This window comes from Cheilinus undulatus, linkage group 1, assembly GCF_018320785.1.
Source record: "Cheilinus undulatus linkage group 1, ASM1832078v1, whole genome shotgun sequence".
Lineage (NCBI taxonomy): Eukaryota > Metazoa > Chordata > Actinopteri > Labriformes > Labridae > Cheilinus > Cheilinus undulatus.
Window position 1 is genome coordinate 5,340,210 of NC_054865.1, and position 17,843 is coordinate 5,358,052.

General features: G+C 40.5%; 1 protein-coding gene across 1 annotated transcript in view; it reads right to left on the reverse strand.

The window, feature by feature from the left end:
• slc9a5 (solute carrier family 9 member A5) overlaps positions 1–17,843 on the reverse strand; it is a 54,588-nt gene that overhangs the window by 23,977 nt on the left and 12,768 nt on the right. Inside the window, exons 2-5 of the mRNA XM_041788735.1 lie at positions 14,006–14,308; positions 12,116–12,279; positions 3,800–3,878; positions 3,540–3,717 (exon numbers count right to left, since the gene is read on the reverse strand). Coding sequence (XP_041644669.1) covers positions 3,540–3,717; positions 3,800–3,878; positions 12,116–12,279; positions 14,006–14,308 — 724 coding nt within the window. The remainder of the gene's footprint in view (positions 1–3,539; positions 3,718–3,799; positions 3,879–12,115; positions 12,280–14,005; positions 14,309–17,843) is intronic.

Here is a 17,843-nt window from a genome sequence, read left to right on the forward strand (position 1 = left end):
TCCTCCTCAACCACGTTTATGGATTCAGCTTTAATAAAGTGGACTACCTCTATCTGGATTAACCTTTGCAAGTATTCTGGTTTCTGTACAACATTTTCATAGCCCAAATAATATTGGGCAATCGTATAAGATTTGTAGTACAACATTCAGGTTTTAGATTTCCTGACTCCCTGGTTTGTATCAGAATTGACTGAACCAATCTCTATTTAGCAAACATTTTTAAAGTTTTTCTCCCATCATGAGGACAGACCTGGCTCAGTTTTTTACTTTCTACAAATCTGCATTAAAAGTTTTTCATTTTCTGCATACATAAACACTGACAGGAAACTTACAAGCTCATATGACTGAAGAAAGTCAGGGGGAAAGCCAGTAGTCCCCAAGATATTTAAGGAATAGCTAGTTGGTTCTAAGGCTAGCAACGACTGGCATCACTAACCTTAAGACCAAATATAACCTTAAGATTTACCAAATTAGTAAGATGATATGCATTCTTTCTTTGTATGTTTGTGGTGTTATTTATAGTGACAACATTGATAGTCAATGAAAATAATAAAATTCAGTGTGTTTGACTGAGTTGTCCCTCAGGATCGGCAGGATCGGATGTATTTAGTAGTGTCTACACAGACGATTCTGTGCTCTCCTAACATGTATGTCATTTTGTCTTCATCCTTTAGTAAATCACAGTGAAGAACTCTTTGTTTGATTTGATGAATGAACTCTTTTCTGATGTTTTCATATTTACTGCAGTGCAGCAGGAAGTGTGTTTAGTCCTTAACAGTGAGACTAGTTCCTATTACCCATAACACAGCCAGCTACAAGGAGATACTTGAAATTTCTTAGCTACATATTTCTGGGGTGGCCATGTTGTTCATCTTTGGGTTTGATGCTTATATGGATTGGTAAAAAAAAAACATGCAGGAAAAAAGGCTTTTTGTTATGACTTTCAGGCAGGAAATCTACACTCTTCAAGAGCCTGAAAATGACAGCTGACACAACAAATGTGCAGATTTAATCAGGAATGGACTGATAAGTTTGTGTTTATCATGAATCATTTGCCTTATAATGGCTGATGGGTGGATTTCTATAAAAACAGATCAAACATTAAGTCATTCCTGATAAAAATTCCAGAAATCTTGATCAGTTTGGGGATGACTAATAGCTGTGAGGATGTAAAGGCAAAAAAAACCCTTCAAACTAAAATATCTTTTGTTCCCTTCTCACATTTTCTGAATTAACTCATCGTTTAAGGGCCGGATGGGGAGTCTTTAGGGGGCCTGATATGGTCCCCAGGTTGCCAGTTGATAATCACAGTCCTAGGGTCAAAGTTTATGATGCTGGAGGCTGTTACCCAACCTTGTTGTTCCTCTTATAACACCAGTCTGGTGGTCTTTGTGTTCCTTGCTATGGTTTGGTTTCCCCTTTTTCGCTGTGTTATTAAGAACGGGAGCTTATTGGTTTTTGGCCTTTTGCTATTTTTTTTTTTGTTTGTTTTTCTCCTTTTCCAGTTAATTGTTTGTGATTTTGCTGGTTGTCTTTCTGGGTCTGTCGCATCCCACTCTTCATACTTCCTGACAAAAAGCCCTGATGAGTTCTTAACCAGGTTTTTGAACTGAAACAAACTTAAAATTCCTTACAAGAGCTTTAAGTCTCTGTTTGGTCTGTCCCTCTCTTTATTCAAAATTGATTTTCTGAATTTAAACTTTAAAAAAACTTTATTATATCAAACACTTCCTCTTAAGACTGTGGATATGGGCAGCAGAGGTCGCGTTAACTGAATATTCTCCGTCACTGACGGGTTTTTTTGAAGGATGAAGGAGAATTTTGAAGGCTGTCCGTCATTTTGACAGACTGGAATGATGAGGATGAGCCTGCATTTCAGCGCACACACACAGACAGATGCATTGATCTTTTCAATTAAGCACACTTGGACTATCAAGGAGGTTATTTAATCTATTTAAACTATTGTAGCCAGTCGGCTCTATCACTGACCTCAACACCGTAGATTAGTAAAAGCGCGTTGGTCTCCGTGCTGACAGTGCACTGAGAGCTTACTGCAGGTGTCTCAGTCCACAGGTCGGCATGCAGAGTGATCAGGCCTTTGCACAATGAGCCCGTTTCATGTTGTTCTAATCATGTCTGCACACTGATGCCTAAATTGTAGTTTTATTTCACTTTTTTTTGGGAACAGGTTCGATTTTTTGCAAAATTTCGTATGTGTCCAAGTTGACCGATGATTCAAAACAGTTCCCGTTGCTTCCACCTCACTTGCTTACCACTGAAACCTCACTTTAAAAACCAAAGTTTGCTCATTTATTATGTGAATATCAACCATGCCATGGAAATATAACAGGGAGATGGGTGGATGATGATTCAGATCAGCCCCTGTTGCTTTATTCTCTCTCACTCCCCCCCCCCAAAACCTCACTATATCCACTGTAGTTTTCCCGTGTAATATGTGGATATCAGTCATGGAAATAAAACTGTTAAAGGGATACATTTGTAGTCGACTCACAGGTCATAACAGAGACAGAATTAAAAAGTTGTTCTCCATCTCTCCAACTAGTCTCTGCACTATGACGCATGAGCGTGTGCTGTATGAAGCTCTGTATGAAGCTAGATTTTAAAAGAGCGACAGAGACACAGGATCACAGTATGAAACTATTTGCCACATTCTACAAATTTTCGCAGTCAAGGCAAATACAAACGCACCTAACTCAGTGTGCTAGGTCTGAGTGCGTGAGGTTTTTTCAGATAAGACTCCTGTGGAGCAGACAAATGCGCAACGCTCCACAATGCAGCCTTTTAACAACTTCTTATCAGCTATGGTCGTCAAACCACAACATCTTGAAATTAAAAATATCCTTAAAACTGTGCGTGATATCTTCAATAGCCCAGTTCATAGTTGCTTACTTAAAGACAGGGATTGTTGCTCCACCGTCACCGCGTAAAAATGATGAGGAGTAAACGCTGTGCTGCTGTTTTCATCTTTCTCTCAGTGCCATTAAAATGCAAAACCTCAAAGATTGTTTTTTTCAATATGAGTTTAGAAACGGTGCTTCATTAATTAAACACTACTAATAAAGTCATATTAAATTATATCATATTACAGATATTAAAGAGGAAATTATAATGATGGATTGTAAAATGGCATGATGAAATTTTTACGACCCTTTCCATCAAAATGACGGACAACAAAAAAGTCCAGCGCAACCTCTGATGGGCAGTTCATTTTTTCACTTTTCTATTCTATTCTGGACTTGTGCATCTCTCAAAGGAAATCAAATTATCACAGCAAAGGTCAAAATCTTTCCTCCACAGCTGATCAACATGCTAACAAGCAGCTCTGAGCCTCTCATCAGATCTACATTTGACCTTTTCCTGAAATTGTTTGCTCTCTTGCATTGTGGGAAATCTAGAAATAGGGGTTCATGCCATGTTCATTGCATACAAAACTTCAAAAGTAGCAATGACATCTGATTAAAAGCAGAAGAGGACAGTTATCCTGGTCTTATTTGATTGTGCTAGTGGGGGAAACTCACGACAGAATGGCAGACAAGGAAAAGAGCTCTGCAGTCAGGTAGGCCAGGTAAACCAGCAGGAAGACAAAGAGCGGCTCGATGATCCGAACCTTCTTCGTGAAACGAGTGATGAAGCCAAGGATGACAGCAAATACCAGACCCACCATGGTGCCCCCGATACTGACGATGAGGAAGGAGGCTGCAGAGAACGATGAGGAGAAAACAGGTGAGAAACAGAAGAGTCTGATAGTGATGACTGCTGTTTCTTTGTCTGAACTCACCCACTCCTTTGAAATAATCTGCAGTCTGGACATTTTCTGCTCCAACTTCCACAAAAGAAATGTAGACTTTATAGAGAACCTAAAAGGAGACACGCTACAGCTTAGAGGAATGAATGAGTACAGAGATGTGTTCATTTCATTGTGTTTTCACTTCAATAAGAAAACCTAAGGCTGCATTTTAGAGGCTGTCAGTTGCGTAGAAACAGCAAGGATGAGACGCACTTACTTAAACTTATGCTTTTTCAAACACTTTGAAGGACTTTCTCCTTCTCTTTTTAATGCACTGCCAAAGACAAAGAACACAATCCATAATAAGCTTCTTAAATCTCAAACTTTATTAAAACGTATGTGCCTGAGCTGGAGCTGCTGGTCTACTCTGTGACATAAAACAAAGATGACAGATAGATGCTTTACTAAGTCCAGGTTCAGTTCTCTTAAGCTTGAACCAAATCTTTGTGGTTTCAAGGTTTATCCGCATGCGGTTCTCCATACTGCTCTGTTTTCTGATATGGTCATTTCAAAATAAAGGCAATGAAATTATATCACTGCTGGGGACTTTTATTATCAAGACCTTATCAGAGCTAAAAGTAGAGGCAAGTATAAGGATTTGAAGTCTTTACAGATTCTCCTTGGACCTAACCTGACCTGACAGATAGACTGTTTCATATCTCTACTGCATGGATGTATCTCACAGTCATCAGGGAAAGCTCCCAGAGAAAGTGTTTGGGAAGGGCAGGACTTTTCAAAAACTTCTTCGTGGAAGGTGATTGGAGGAATGTTCTGTCCCGTCACATTCATGACGGGCCAATCAGAGTGACAAGACAAAATGAGGTTGTATGCATGTGCTGCTCTTGAGCTGACTGTTAACGGCCGAGCTTCTCTACAAATAATACTGATACAAAGGCTGGTCAGGAGACAAAAACATCTCCTTTGCAAAGACCGGCCTCTTGTATGGCTGTTTGCTCTCATTTTAAAAGAAATGTGGTCCAGTTCCGATTAAACTGCTGCCTTCCTACAGCTACATCTGAGCTAAAAGCTAATGCGGCAGCAGCCACTGGGTACACTGGAAGACCCCCACTGTAATGACAGCATATTCATGCCAAAGCAGACCAGGAAGGAGAGCGAAAAACATCTTTTCTGTGATGAAAATCCTTCAGTGTTGCTCTCGGCCCTTGTTTTAATAAAGACATGTTGTCCAGCTCTGACAAAAATGCAGCTGTGGCTAAGTCCGAGCTAATCACTCCACTAGCAGCTATTGCATACTACCACTCACAGTACATCTAACCACCACACTGTAACTCTCACAAACTCATGCTGAAGCAGGTCGGCAGAAGAACAAAAAAAAAAAAAAATTAACACCATGAAAAGCGTTCAGTGTTCTTTTAAATCTGCTTCATGCAGAAATATGGTGAAGTTATGGTAAAATTGACAGTATGCTAGAGCTATAGCCGAGCCAGTCACCGCACTGGAGGTGATTCGCGAATAGCTACTGCCTAGTTCCTGTCAAATGATGCTGATTGGTCCAAAGATGGATTTGCCTGATGACAGAGATGGAGTCTGGCACATCCATCTGCCTTGCAAGGTAACCTTTGACTACAATCAGAGCCACAGCCTGCTTCTGTGCATCATCTTGGTGTAGATTTGAGTCAATCCATTGCGGCACACAGCTTATGCTAAAACCCCAGACAGAGAGACACTCTGAAATGCAAGCATGCTTACATAATTTAATTGCATACATCTAACTTGAAACAGCGAGAAAACTTTACCATGATATGGATTTCTGCTGATGTGCCAATTTATACAAAATGGCTTTAGCCAGTCCTCATATTGTTACTGATGTACTTTGGACCAAAAAATCAAGTCCTTCAAACACACAACTTAATGTTTGGGGATCAACAAATAATCAAATGTAAGTCCTTAACACACCTTCTTGTTCTGGGACTTCAGAATTCTGTCTTTGCTGTTTGCAGATGATGTGGTTCTGCTGCTACCCTCAGCAGGGAACCTCCAGCAGGCACTGGGATGGTTTACAGCTGAGTGTGAAGCAGTCAGTGCAAGAGTCAACACCTCCAAGTGCAAAACTGTGGTTCTCTGCCCGGAAAACGGTGGATTGCTACCCCAGGTGCGACGTGAGTCTGTGCCTCAGGTGAAGTAGTCTAAGTATCTTGGGGTCTTGTTCACGAGTGAGGGCAAAAGGAAGTGTGAGATTGACAGGCAGATTGGTGTGACGTCAGCAGTACTGCGGGTGTTATACAGGAGCGATGTGATTAAAAGAGCTGAGCCAGGAGGCAAAAATTTTGATCTACCAGTAAATCTACCTCCCAACTCTCACCTATGGTCATGAACTCTGGGTCAGAGAAGAATGAGATCGTGGTTACGAGTGGGAAAAATACGTTTTCTCTAGAGGTTGGCTGGGCTCAGTCTTAGAGAATGAGTAAGGAGTTCAGACATCCTGAGGGAACTAAGGCTCCGTTAACATGGAGACAGAGTTCTGGAGTTTTTTGTCATATCGGCATTTCATCCACACGGAAACGCCGTTTTGGGAGGCTGTAAACTGGGCCTAGAGTGAACAAATCCATAAACGACTACCGTTTCGTCTCCATGTGGACAGTCAACCACATCTTTCTTGAAACGATTACATCACACATAACATAGCCCACTTACACTGCATGCTTGTGTCAAACCAAAACAAAAATGGTGGATTACAGGGTTGTGTCCATGCTGCAGAAGCTATTGAACTTGTTACAGCTTTAACAGCAAAATCTGATGCTCCTTTTTACCACGCCAGCAAACAACATACACCAGATGTTCTTAAATCCACCACGGAGAACAACCAGAAGGGCTACCAGGAGCAGTTTTCTGTAATCTTCTCTCTTTTGGTGCGTTTCCGTGGCAGCAATACAGCGCCATGTACAGGCTTGGCATATATACTACAGCGTTTTCAGTCGTTTTCAGTGGTTCCTTGCTTACACAGATATTTCCTGAAACAATCCCGTATTAATGGAAAACTTTACAAAACGAAACAGAAATAAAGTAGAGCCTTTGCATCAAAAGAAGCCAGTTGAGGTGGTTCAGGCATCTGATCAGGATGCCTCCTGGAGGTTTTTCTGGGCACTTCCAAGGAGACCTCAGGAAAGACCCAGAATGCGCTGGAAGGATTATATATCTTGTCTGGTCTGGGAACACCTTGGGATCCCTCAAGAGGAGTTGGAAAGTGTCACTGGGGAGAAGGATGTCTGGGTTGACTTGCTCAACCTGCTACCACAGCGACCTGGCCTCGAATAAGCAGAAGAAGATGGATGGATGAATCTTGCAACAGTCTGATCTACTGGTAATGATTTTTGTTTTCCTATTCCCACTTCAAGTTTTCACCCAAATATTTGCCAGATTGCAGATTTAGTGTTGGATATGTATAATTGCCTGGGAGAGCCTCCCCCAGACCTTCTCTTATTAACTGTGCATCACTTTGTAAAATGAACTGTTGTGGAACTGTTTTCCAATTCTAAAAAGTTACCTATGGCATACATAGGCTACCTGATACTTTTATGAAATCAAATTTATCAAACAGGCCTGACAAGAGGATATATTGTTATTTGCAATGATTCGCCGACTGTCAAAGAAACTGGATCAGCAAACACATGAACAAGTATCAGCGTATATGATACAGTAGTGATGCTAACTGTTCCAGAGGCAGGGGCATGACCCCCAATGACCTGGGGAGCTCTTCATGTCCTTCCATGACTCTGGGGAGCACTGTCAAACTGTTTCTTTGCCATTTAAACACAGAGCCACATGAAGTATTCCTGGAGTATCAAAGACTGTGTGATGGTGTTTGAGTCTGTTTTCAGTGGGCCGGTTTTGGGGAATGTGGCTGAGCTGCTGTGACGTCATTAGCTGTAGAAAACAGACGATGAAATGACTGAGGTTCTTAAGTGTGTCCACTGAGGAGCCTTGTAAAAAGAGCAGTCTCTCCTCTCTTTTCCTCTTTCTTTCTTCCTGGGATTGCAGGTCATAGCTGCCGTTTTCCCACACTTTGGATTTTCCATTTGTTGCTGGGCTTAGCTCATATTCTGAGTGCTGCTGAGGATTAGAAAAGTGCCGAGTTAATCTGCTCAGAACTATTTAATCTCTGCTTTCTCAAACTGCTACAGAGTAAATGTGAAGTTTCTTTACTCTTCTTGCCGCTGTTTTATGTTCATCAGACATCCATCGTTAGTGTGAAAATCCTGCTAGTGACTTCAAAAAGTATGAACACATGTCTGAACAGAGAGGACACCTCCCTGACTTTAGTGTTAAACAGTTTTACTCAATCCAACTATTTCTAACATCCTCAGTCCAACTGTAAGTCACATTTCCAGACCCTAAACTTAATGAGCAATGTGTCCCTCAGTTCATTCTGTTATTAATAAGCACAGAGCCTTTCAATACGTCCCTTAAATGTTTAAATCTTCCTTCCTACAACCATACTCTATAAAAAGTTTAGGTCCTTCTTCTTTCTTACACATGCTTGCTCCAAGTGCCCAAATAGAAACCTCATGTTTAAAACCCTAAATATAGTATAAAGCCTCTCCTTCTGCAACAGCAGCAGCTCAAAAGCTTTATTGAAACAGCTGATAAGCATGTTTGAGTGAACAGGTCACTGAAACATTGAGAAAGAGCTGATTTAAGTTGTGAAAAATAAACCAAATATAGCTGGTTCTGATCTCTATGCAAGACAAACTCTGATGTTTTTATATACAGTATGAAGGCTGGGTTTGGGATTTACTTTCATCATTGTGGGTAAAGGACAGCAGAAGGGAGCAGAGGGAGGAATGTCTGGATGTGGATGCATATCTTTGACTCAGAATTATATCCTACAGTAAATCCTGTAAGGTAAATATTTGCTTTAGATTATACATTTGCTTTATGCTAGGTCAAAATGCACACATCCCCACTCAACAAAACTAAGAACAGTCCATAGTAGAGAGAATGCTTCCTCCTCATATAGGTTGTTTAAGGTAACAGATTCCTAAAAAGTAATGCGAGCTTGAATGCCATTTACTGAGCTCTTTAGCTACCATAACACTGTTTTGGACAAAAAACATTGCTTTCAATGGATTGCTTTTAAAGTTTGCTGATGTATTTTTATATTGTTGGTACTTTTTGAACAAAATATCTTGGTGCTGTCTTGCTGGGCTTCATATGTGATGTGTTATCGTGTTTTTGCAGATATATTTGGGTATCTGGAGTATCTACTGAGCCGCAAAATGGGAAATATAACAACAAAGTCCTTTGGTTTTGGCCCGTCTATGTCTGACACTACAAAAAATGTGGTGGTCCATTTGACATCACAGTGACAGTCATAATAATGAAACCTGGCTTCCGAGCTAAACTTTTTTGCAGGAATTGTTTTTTCTCACAAGTGTAAAAGCTGCCTAGTTAATGTTGAGCGCTGTGCAGAAGCTGCTGAGATCTGTTGTTGGCTGCAAAGACCAGCATCAGTCTTTACTTTGCACTCCATTCTCAGGACCACATGGACAAAATTGTTAGTACCCTTCCATTAAAGTAAGAAAAACCCACAATGGTCACTGAAATAACTTGAAACTGAAAAAAGTAATAATAAATAAAAACTTACTGAAAATTAACCCATAAAAATCCAATTCCTTTGTGGTTGAAAAGAATCGTTAAAAAACAAACTAATGAAACTGGCCTGGACAAAAATTATGGTACCTGAAGAAAAAAACAGAGGGGCATGTTAAACTAAGGTGTGTCCTGTAATTAGCATCACAGGTGTCTTCAAACTTGTAATCAGTCCATCTGAATATTTATAGGGTGAAAAGAAGCCACTGTGCTGTTTGTTCCACACTGAACATGGCCCACAGAAAGCTAAGGAGACAGTTGTCCCATGAGATTAGAAAGACAATGACTGCGTCTACATGGTCTTGAGTATCCCGGTTCCTATCAGGTTTTTCTTGAGTATCCCGGTTTCTCTTGTGCATGTATACGTCTTCAGAAACTGGGATATTACAGTATCCCAGTTTTGAGAAACCCGGTTTTGCTACCTGGAGAACTCCAAAGGAAAACGGGATACTGTGTCATGTATATGCCGCATCCTGTTTTTGTGGCTGCTGTAGACTACCTGCACAGGTGCAACTTTGAATTTACTTACTCTGACTTAACGTCAGATACTGTAAATACTGCGTCTGGGTGGCGAAGGAACAGCTGATCTGCTCTGCCCAGAGAGAGTGACAGCTGAGCAGCTGTGTCTGCAGCAGATCAGTTTGTGTACTGACAGCAGTAAAAACGCGCTCAAATTTAGATAAAACATGAACTGAACGGTTTAACTTTTCAGCCATGAATGAATCGTGAGCAATGTTCACTGTGGAGACAGAAAATGACGGCTCACTCCGTGAGTTAGAGCTCTGTGAGCTGAAGATGGAAAGACGGCACTCGGTAAGCGACCTGCACAGCCCGTCAACTCCTCCCAGTCCTCACATTTAGAAACGGTGACTTTTCTGGTGTACTTTCAAAACAAAAGCGTATCCTTTTTTCAAACGTACCTCCTCTGGTGTTTTTAAAATAACATCACAACTATCTGTGCAGATATGATTAAGTGATCAGAAACCAGAACACTAGTTCTTCTCATGTATACAGGGATATGAATAACCAGGTTTCTCTGTGAGCATGTAAACACAGTATCCTGAATATGATAAAAACCAGGATAGGACTCCTTGACGGGATACTTAGTCCATGTAAACGCAGTCAATGATGGACAAGAATGTTAAAGATAAAGGCTATAAGAGCATCTCTAAGCAGCTTGATGCTCCAGTGACTACAGTTGGACATATCATTCAAAAGTTTAAGGTTCACAGGACTGTAGCCAACCTCCCTGGATGTGACTGTGAGAGGAAAATTGATGACAAATTGAAGAGACGGATAATGGTAATCAAAGAGCCCAGAACAACTTCCAAAGAGATTAGAGGTGAACTGCAAGGTCAAGGTTCATCAGTATCAGAACGCACCATCCGTCGCTGTTTGAGCCAAAGTGGACATAGTGGAAAATGACCAAGGAAGACTCCACTGTTGAAAGCAAATCCTTAAAAAGCCAGACTGGAATTTGCCAAAATGCATATTAAAAAGGCACAAAGCTTCTGGGAGAATGTCCTTTGGACAGAAGAAACAAAACTGGAGCTGTTTAGACAGACACATCAGCTCTATGTTAACAGACACAAAAGTGAAGCATCCAAAGAAAAGGAGACTGTAGCTACTGTGAAACATGGAGGAGGCTCTGTTATGTTCTGAGGCTGCTTTGCCGCATCTGGCACAGGGGGTCTTGAATCTTCAGGATACAATGAAATCTCAAGACTATCAAGGCATTCTGGAGCCAAATGTGCTGTCCAGTGTCAGAAAGCTTGGTCTCAGTTGCAGGTCATGGGTCCTCCAACAGAATAATGAATGAAATACCTGTGACAGGTGCAGAAGTCTCACTGAGGGTTACAGAAATCGCTAGATTGCAGTGATTGCTTCAGAAAGTCATGCAACAAAATATTAAATTGAGGGCACCATCAGTTTATCCAGGCCAGGTTCAGTTTGTATTTTGAAATCGACTCTACTGAACCAGAATTCAAAAGCAATGTCTGAGTTAATTTTCATTACACTTTTATTTATTACTACTTTTGTCAGTTTCAAGTTATTTCTGTGGCCATTGTGGTTTTTTCTTTCTTTAACAGAAGAGTTCCAACAATTCTGTCAAGAAAATATAAATATATAACTGTATTTCCTCTCTTTGAGATTTAAACATAAGACACAACTAACAAATGAGTGAAAACAGCATTTGATTTCACAGCCTGTGTTTGGAGTCAGAGGGAAATGTCTTCTTTGTAAATCAGGCAAATGTTCTCTGTGCTGACTGTAGGGAAGGTCTGAGGTAGAATCGCTTGGATAAAGAGATATTAGGAGTCCAAGGTAAGCAGCTTTTCATCCCGTGTGTTTTTCCATAAAACCATAATATTTTTTTCATCTTTTCATGCTGCATCCGTTTCTTGTCATACAACAAAATAGGAACATTCCAGGTATTTGGAAGCCTACTTGGCATTAATCTTGATTCTGATTCCTGCTGTTTTAGGTCCAACTGTTACGTATTACTACAAATACTCCACGCTGCACATGGCTGCGGAGTAAATATCTGAGGACAAATGAGGAGAAACTGAAGGAAACAGTAAACACAGTTAGTCGTTAGCTGACCTTGTAATCCTCTCTGTTGCCGTAGAACCTTGTGAGCTGACTTCATGTGATGTGTTTATGTATTTCTAAGTGCTGTGTGTATTTGTGCCTCACCACAGTGACTGCATCGTTCACAAGCGACTCCCCAAACACAATGATGAAGAGCATGTCGTTGACGTGAACCTCCTCGAACACGGCCAACACCGCCACCGGGTCGACGGCAGAGATCAGCGCTCCAAACAACAGGAAGTCCATCAGCTCTGCCTGCACGCGCTCATCTGCAGAACAATCACAGGTTTACTGTTAAAGTTCTGAAAATAATAACAGATAAATAAATAAAAAGCCAAACAGGAAAAGCTTCAGGATCAAACAGATAGTCTTATCAATCTGTCAGTGGGACTTCCACTGCATGTTTGAGGCTAACTATTGAATCTCAGTGACTTAAAAAAACACTGACAGTATCACTGAAAGACGTAATGGAGATACACATGGTTAATTTGAACATCTTTGCATTTCCTCTTAATTACCTAACTCCCTTTAGTCCCACCTGTCCTTAAAGAGAGCCCATATTTAATACATCTTGTGTCATATTAGCATCACACTTTGCAGAGCTGCCGGGATAAAATCAAACTTGAAATTTCCATTTATGTTGTCTTCAAAGTGGATGGCAAGCATTAGCTACCCTGTCACCTGATATGCACCATGCGATTTCAGGCTGTCCCAGATGAAAGCCGCTCAATCCTGGTGATATCTTTGGTCGTGGCTCTAACACAACCAAAGATTATGTGTGTGCTTCTGCATGTTCTGTTAGAACATGCACTGGAGCAAGCACGCATAAAGTAGAGCTTTAGACTAACAGAAACAGAATGTTTCCTTCTGTAAGTGTGTAATGGTACATAGTTGTGTACAAGAGGTTTCTTAGTATTAGGGACTCTGTATTTTACTTTTAAATCTTGATGTTTGCACGTCATCTTATCCATGAGAGGTTTCAAATCCATGAACACGATGAAAAGCAAGTTAACTTGCTCTTTAGACAATGTGAGTGCAGAAGGTAAAAATGACAGCTGCATCAGGTATAAATTAAGAAAACCTTCATTCATCATGAAAAAAGTCATTGATGAACTTTAACCTTGTGGCTCATTGAAAGATGTTCAATATTGTTTCAAAAGTGATATTTTTCAAGGTTGATTTTGGGACAGAATTTGCAGAAGGATTCTGACTCAATCAGAAGATTCTGCTCACATTACCTGCAGTCTGCAGGTCTTAGCTCTTATGTCCAGGCTAAAATAATTGTATTTCAGAGAAGTACATCACACTATCCAGCTCACCTGTGCTGTGCTGGGTTTGATCGTTTATGTATCAACATGCAATCATTGTTTTCAAATGGTTTTTCAAACTTGATAAAATTGGTGTAAAAAAAGTTAAATATCACATTTATGCGTTGATTAAATTTAATCCACCGACTTGACTTTGGCCACTTCTTTTAACACTGTCATGAATAAGTTATCAAAATTACAATATAAAACTTTTTAATGATGTGTTGAAATGAAAAACATGCTCAGACCTGATTTTAACGGAATATACATTTTGAAATAATGACTAGATCTTACAAGGTAAAACATAAATCCTAACAAAAAGCCAAGTTAAAATAAGTCAAATAATGATGTAATTTTATTTGAGTAAATAAAAGCAATGAAAATAGGATGGCATATATGACTTACTGAGCTCTGGTTAATAACTCAACACCTGACTTTTGGTCCAAACATGAGGAACAAACTTTGGCTTTTAAATTAAGTTTGTCTGAATTAAACAATTCTGCTAGTTATTCAATCACAACAACATTCTAATTAACATGATGTGTCATTACATAATATGTGATGTATCATAGAAAACTGAAGGTGGAGTTTTGGTTTTACACGTGAACTCTCCTTTTATATTGGACACTAACAGCCATCTGCTGGCTGAAACCTCTGTCATGTACTCTCAGTGTGACCTAAGACTGACCTATGACCCCCAGCAGTTTGGCAGCGTACAGACAGAATCCGGTGCAGAAGGCGTTCCACAGCGTCCCCACCACGGCGTACATCAGGATGGCTCCCAGGTTGTCAAAGAAGAGACGAGCCGGCATGAAGTACCCTGCATCTCCTACGATGGTGGGCAGCAAAAAGAGGAAGAAGAGGGCGGGCTCTAGCTGATAAAGCTGCTTCTTATTGGCTATGAGAACAACCCCACCCAGGACCAGACCCAGGAGGATCAGCATGCAGCTCTCTGGGACCACGGTGGTGAACCGCTGAGAGAAGTGAAACACTACAGGAGGAGAAAAGCAGGACAGAATATTAAAACTGTATTTCACAGACTGTTTTAAAGTCTTTCTATCATAATCATAAAGATTCTTTAATTCAAGTCTAGTACAGAGGAAATTGATGAAAATATTTAAGGCTGATCCCAGACCACCAATGACTGCAGATCTACTATCTGAAGAATATCAGTTTATCTTTATTTGTATAGGGCTAATTCATTTTAAATTTAATCTGAAGAAACTTAACAAAAAAGAGCTCATCTAGACCATACATCCAATTATAGCAGTTTGATCTTTGCATCTAAAGTTATTTCATCAGTCAGTCTGTATTTCTGCTATTTAGTTTGTGTATCTAAGTTTTGGACGTTTGTGTTGATTATAAATGTTTGACATCCAACCAATTATGTTTATCAATCGTTGTGCCATCAATGTCACAACTGCAGATTCTAAGACACTTAAAATGCAGAGTTTGGTTTCTTTAGTCAGGTTCCAACAAGGCTGTTTCTCAGTATTATCTGCCAGGATGACTGCAATTTAGATTCTGCAAAAACTGGCTAAACTAAAGAGAATACAGTGTTCTGACTTCAGCCTGTAGTCTGAGGAGTATTGTCCACTTGTCTTTTGGCTGTCTGCAGAAAAACAGTCTGTGTGAAGAGCCAAAGAAGGGGAAGGAATCCCTCTTTCCTCATCATCACTCCTGCTCGCTCCAGAATTAACAGTCAGTTCAATAAAATAATAATTTTTATCCATTTCAAAGTTATCCTTAAACTGGAAAGCATCCACCCATCGTTAAGTCAGGCCTGTAGCTACAATCCTCCTGAAGCTCCAGCTTATGTACCGTCTCTTTTGCATGACTGTTTGAATGTAAACAAGCACAGTGAGCAAAGTATAGTACCCTATATTAGCAGTGTGGTTTGGTAGTATTTTTATCTAGGATTGAGGGTACACTCACATTAGGTCAGATTGCCCTGTACCGTGCCAAAGCGCACTTGTCTCCACTCCCTAGTCCCCCACTGGAGTCAGCACAAAGGAAAAATATTGCTAATTGCTAAAAGGAAGACTTGCATCAACTATAAGTCTGGAGCACGTTGCATGTGCAATAGCAGTTGTACTGTCCCCACGCCTGCCTGTTACATCTACACAAAAGGCAAAGAAGTGTACTCTGATCATAGGGAACAAACTAGAATTTGGAGCTCAGTGCTGGGGCATGGTACGGATTGCCAATTGAGAAAAAAATGGCTGCATCAGGCTAAACTGGTACACTGTGTGCCTGATTCTGGCACATGCTTGTGGATGTTAGGCAAAGAGGACTCAAAGACTGGATGGCCGCAGATGGCTACGGTGCACCCCTGGGCCAGGTTTAAGTCCAGTGTGTGGCTCCTTTCCTGCATATCTCTCCCCCACTCTCTCATCCCTGTATCTGATTCTATCTACTGTTGTCCTCTTTAATTAAAGGCATAAAATACCCCAAAGTGATACCTTAAAAAGAAACAGACTGAAAACTGGTGCTAGCAATGCTAATGTTAGCCACACTCTGCAGACTGATTTGACATTGTGTACTCTGTGACAATTTTAAATAAAACGTACGGAAGTCTGGCACTTTTCTGAATGTTTTCTTATGTTTAGACTTGATTGGTTTTCTGAATTAAACTTAACTTTAAAAAGCTAAGGTACTCAGTACCAGCAATTCAAAATTTTTCCCTTTGCGGGACTTCTTCAAGCGTACCAGCACTTCTCACCAGTTGCCGTACGCTCTCCTGTCCTCTCTACAGCTCACAGCTTTTATGGATAATTTATGACGGCGTCTAAATAGATACATTGCCGTGGTGCACTGCACACCTCCTGCTCTGTACTGTGACATTCGTTTCTGTGCATGAATCCAGATGAACTCAGCAATCTCTAACCTACATGTCTTCTGGATGGTCCAGTTCTAGACCAGAAGCAGCATACAAGCAGCAGTGCCACCCCCGAGGAACATGACGCTCCGCTAACACCTGTTCCTGCAGGTACTTCCCCCAAAGAAGATGCCAACGATATTCCATAACAACACAGTTTTCAGAATGAATGACTGGATTGTTGGCTAAAGGATCATGGACAGTGTTTTGGCTCAAAGAACATCTGACTCATTGGCAGAGACCAAAAGCAGCTCAAACACAGCAGGGAGCCAGGGTGTCAATGTTTAATCTCAACATTTGGTGCTGACAAGACAAAACTACTACACCCCGTTCCAAATTATTATACAAATGATATTTTTCTCTGATTTTCCGAAATATTCATAGCAAATGACAGTCAGTATAATTTAAGTCATCAACTGTTAGAGCATAATTCAAATCATATTGAACAAACCTCCCAGTGATAACTTTTTTTTTTCAAAAACAAAAAATACTCAAAATGCTCTGTTCCAAATTATTGTGCATAACAGAGTTTCAAAACATTTTATAGGTTGTAAAGAACTGAAAATGGTCATTTGTTGAATTTTCAGCATCAGGAGGTCATATTTACTGAAATCAAAGCTATTTCAATCAAAAACATCTTAACAGGCCAAGTTCCATGTTAATATAGGAGCCCTTCTTTGATATCACCTTCACTATTCTTGCATCCATTGAACTTGTGAGTTTTTGGAGAGTTTCTGCTTGAATTTCTTTGCAGGATGTCAGAATATCCTCCCAGAGCTGCTGTTTTGATGTGAACTGCCTCCCACCCTCATAGATCTTTAGCTTGAGGATGCTCCAAAGGTTCTCAACGGGGTTGAGGTCAGGGGAGGACGGGGGCCACACCATGAGTTTCTCTCCTTTTATGTCCATAGCAGCCAATGACACAGAGGTATTCTCTGAGATGGTGCATTGTCATGCATAAAGGTCTTTTTGCTACGGAGGGCACGGTTCTTCTTTTTGTACCATGGAAGAAAGTGGTCAGTCAGAAACTCTATATACTTTGCCAAGGTCATTTTCACACCTTCAGGGACCCTAAAGGGGCCTATCAGCTCTCTCCCCATGATTCCAGCCCAAAACATGACTCCACCTCCTCCTTGCTGACGTCGCAGCCTTGTTGGGACATGGTGGCCATCCACCAACCTTCCACTACTCCTCCATCTGGACCATCCAGGGTTGCACGGCACTCATCAGTAAACAAGACAGTTTGAAAATGAGTCTTCATGTATTTCTGGGCCCACTGCAACCATTTCTGAATGTGAAATAGTAATTTATTTTTCTTATTTTATTTATGGAGCTTAATTGTTTAATGTTATGTGTCCCCCCATGTCCATGTTGACATTTGATCCACAAGGATTTGACCTGGAAAGCGACTGTTTATGTGATTTATTTTCAGATTAAAAATATCTAAATATATATCAGGTATTGTGCAGTGCAGCTAAACAATTACTGAGCTCTAATTTTTGTTCCATATCTGCCAAATTAATTCTGTGGTTGTCTGACACACCGACAACAACTGATTAAGGAGAGTACTGGCTGCTTCTGAGGATTATTTTGTTTGTTTGTTTCTGGGACAGGAATGTGCATCACTGATGACATTTCATCAATATGC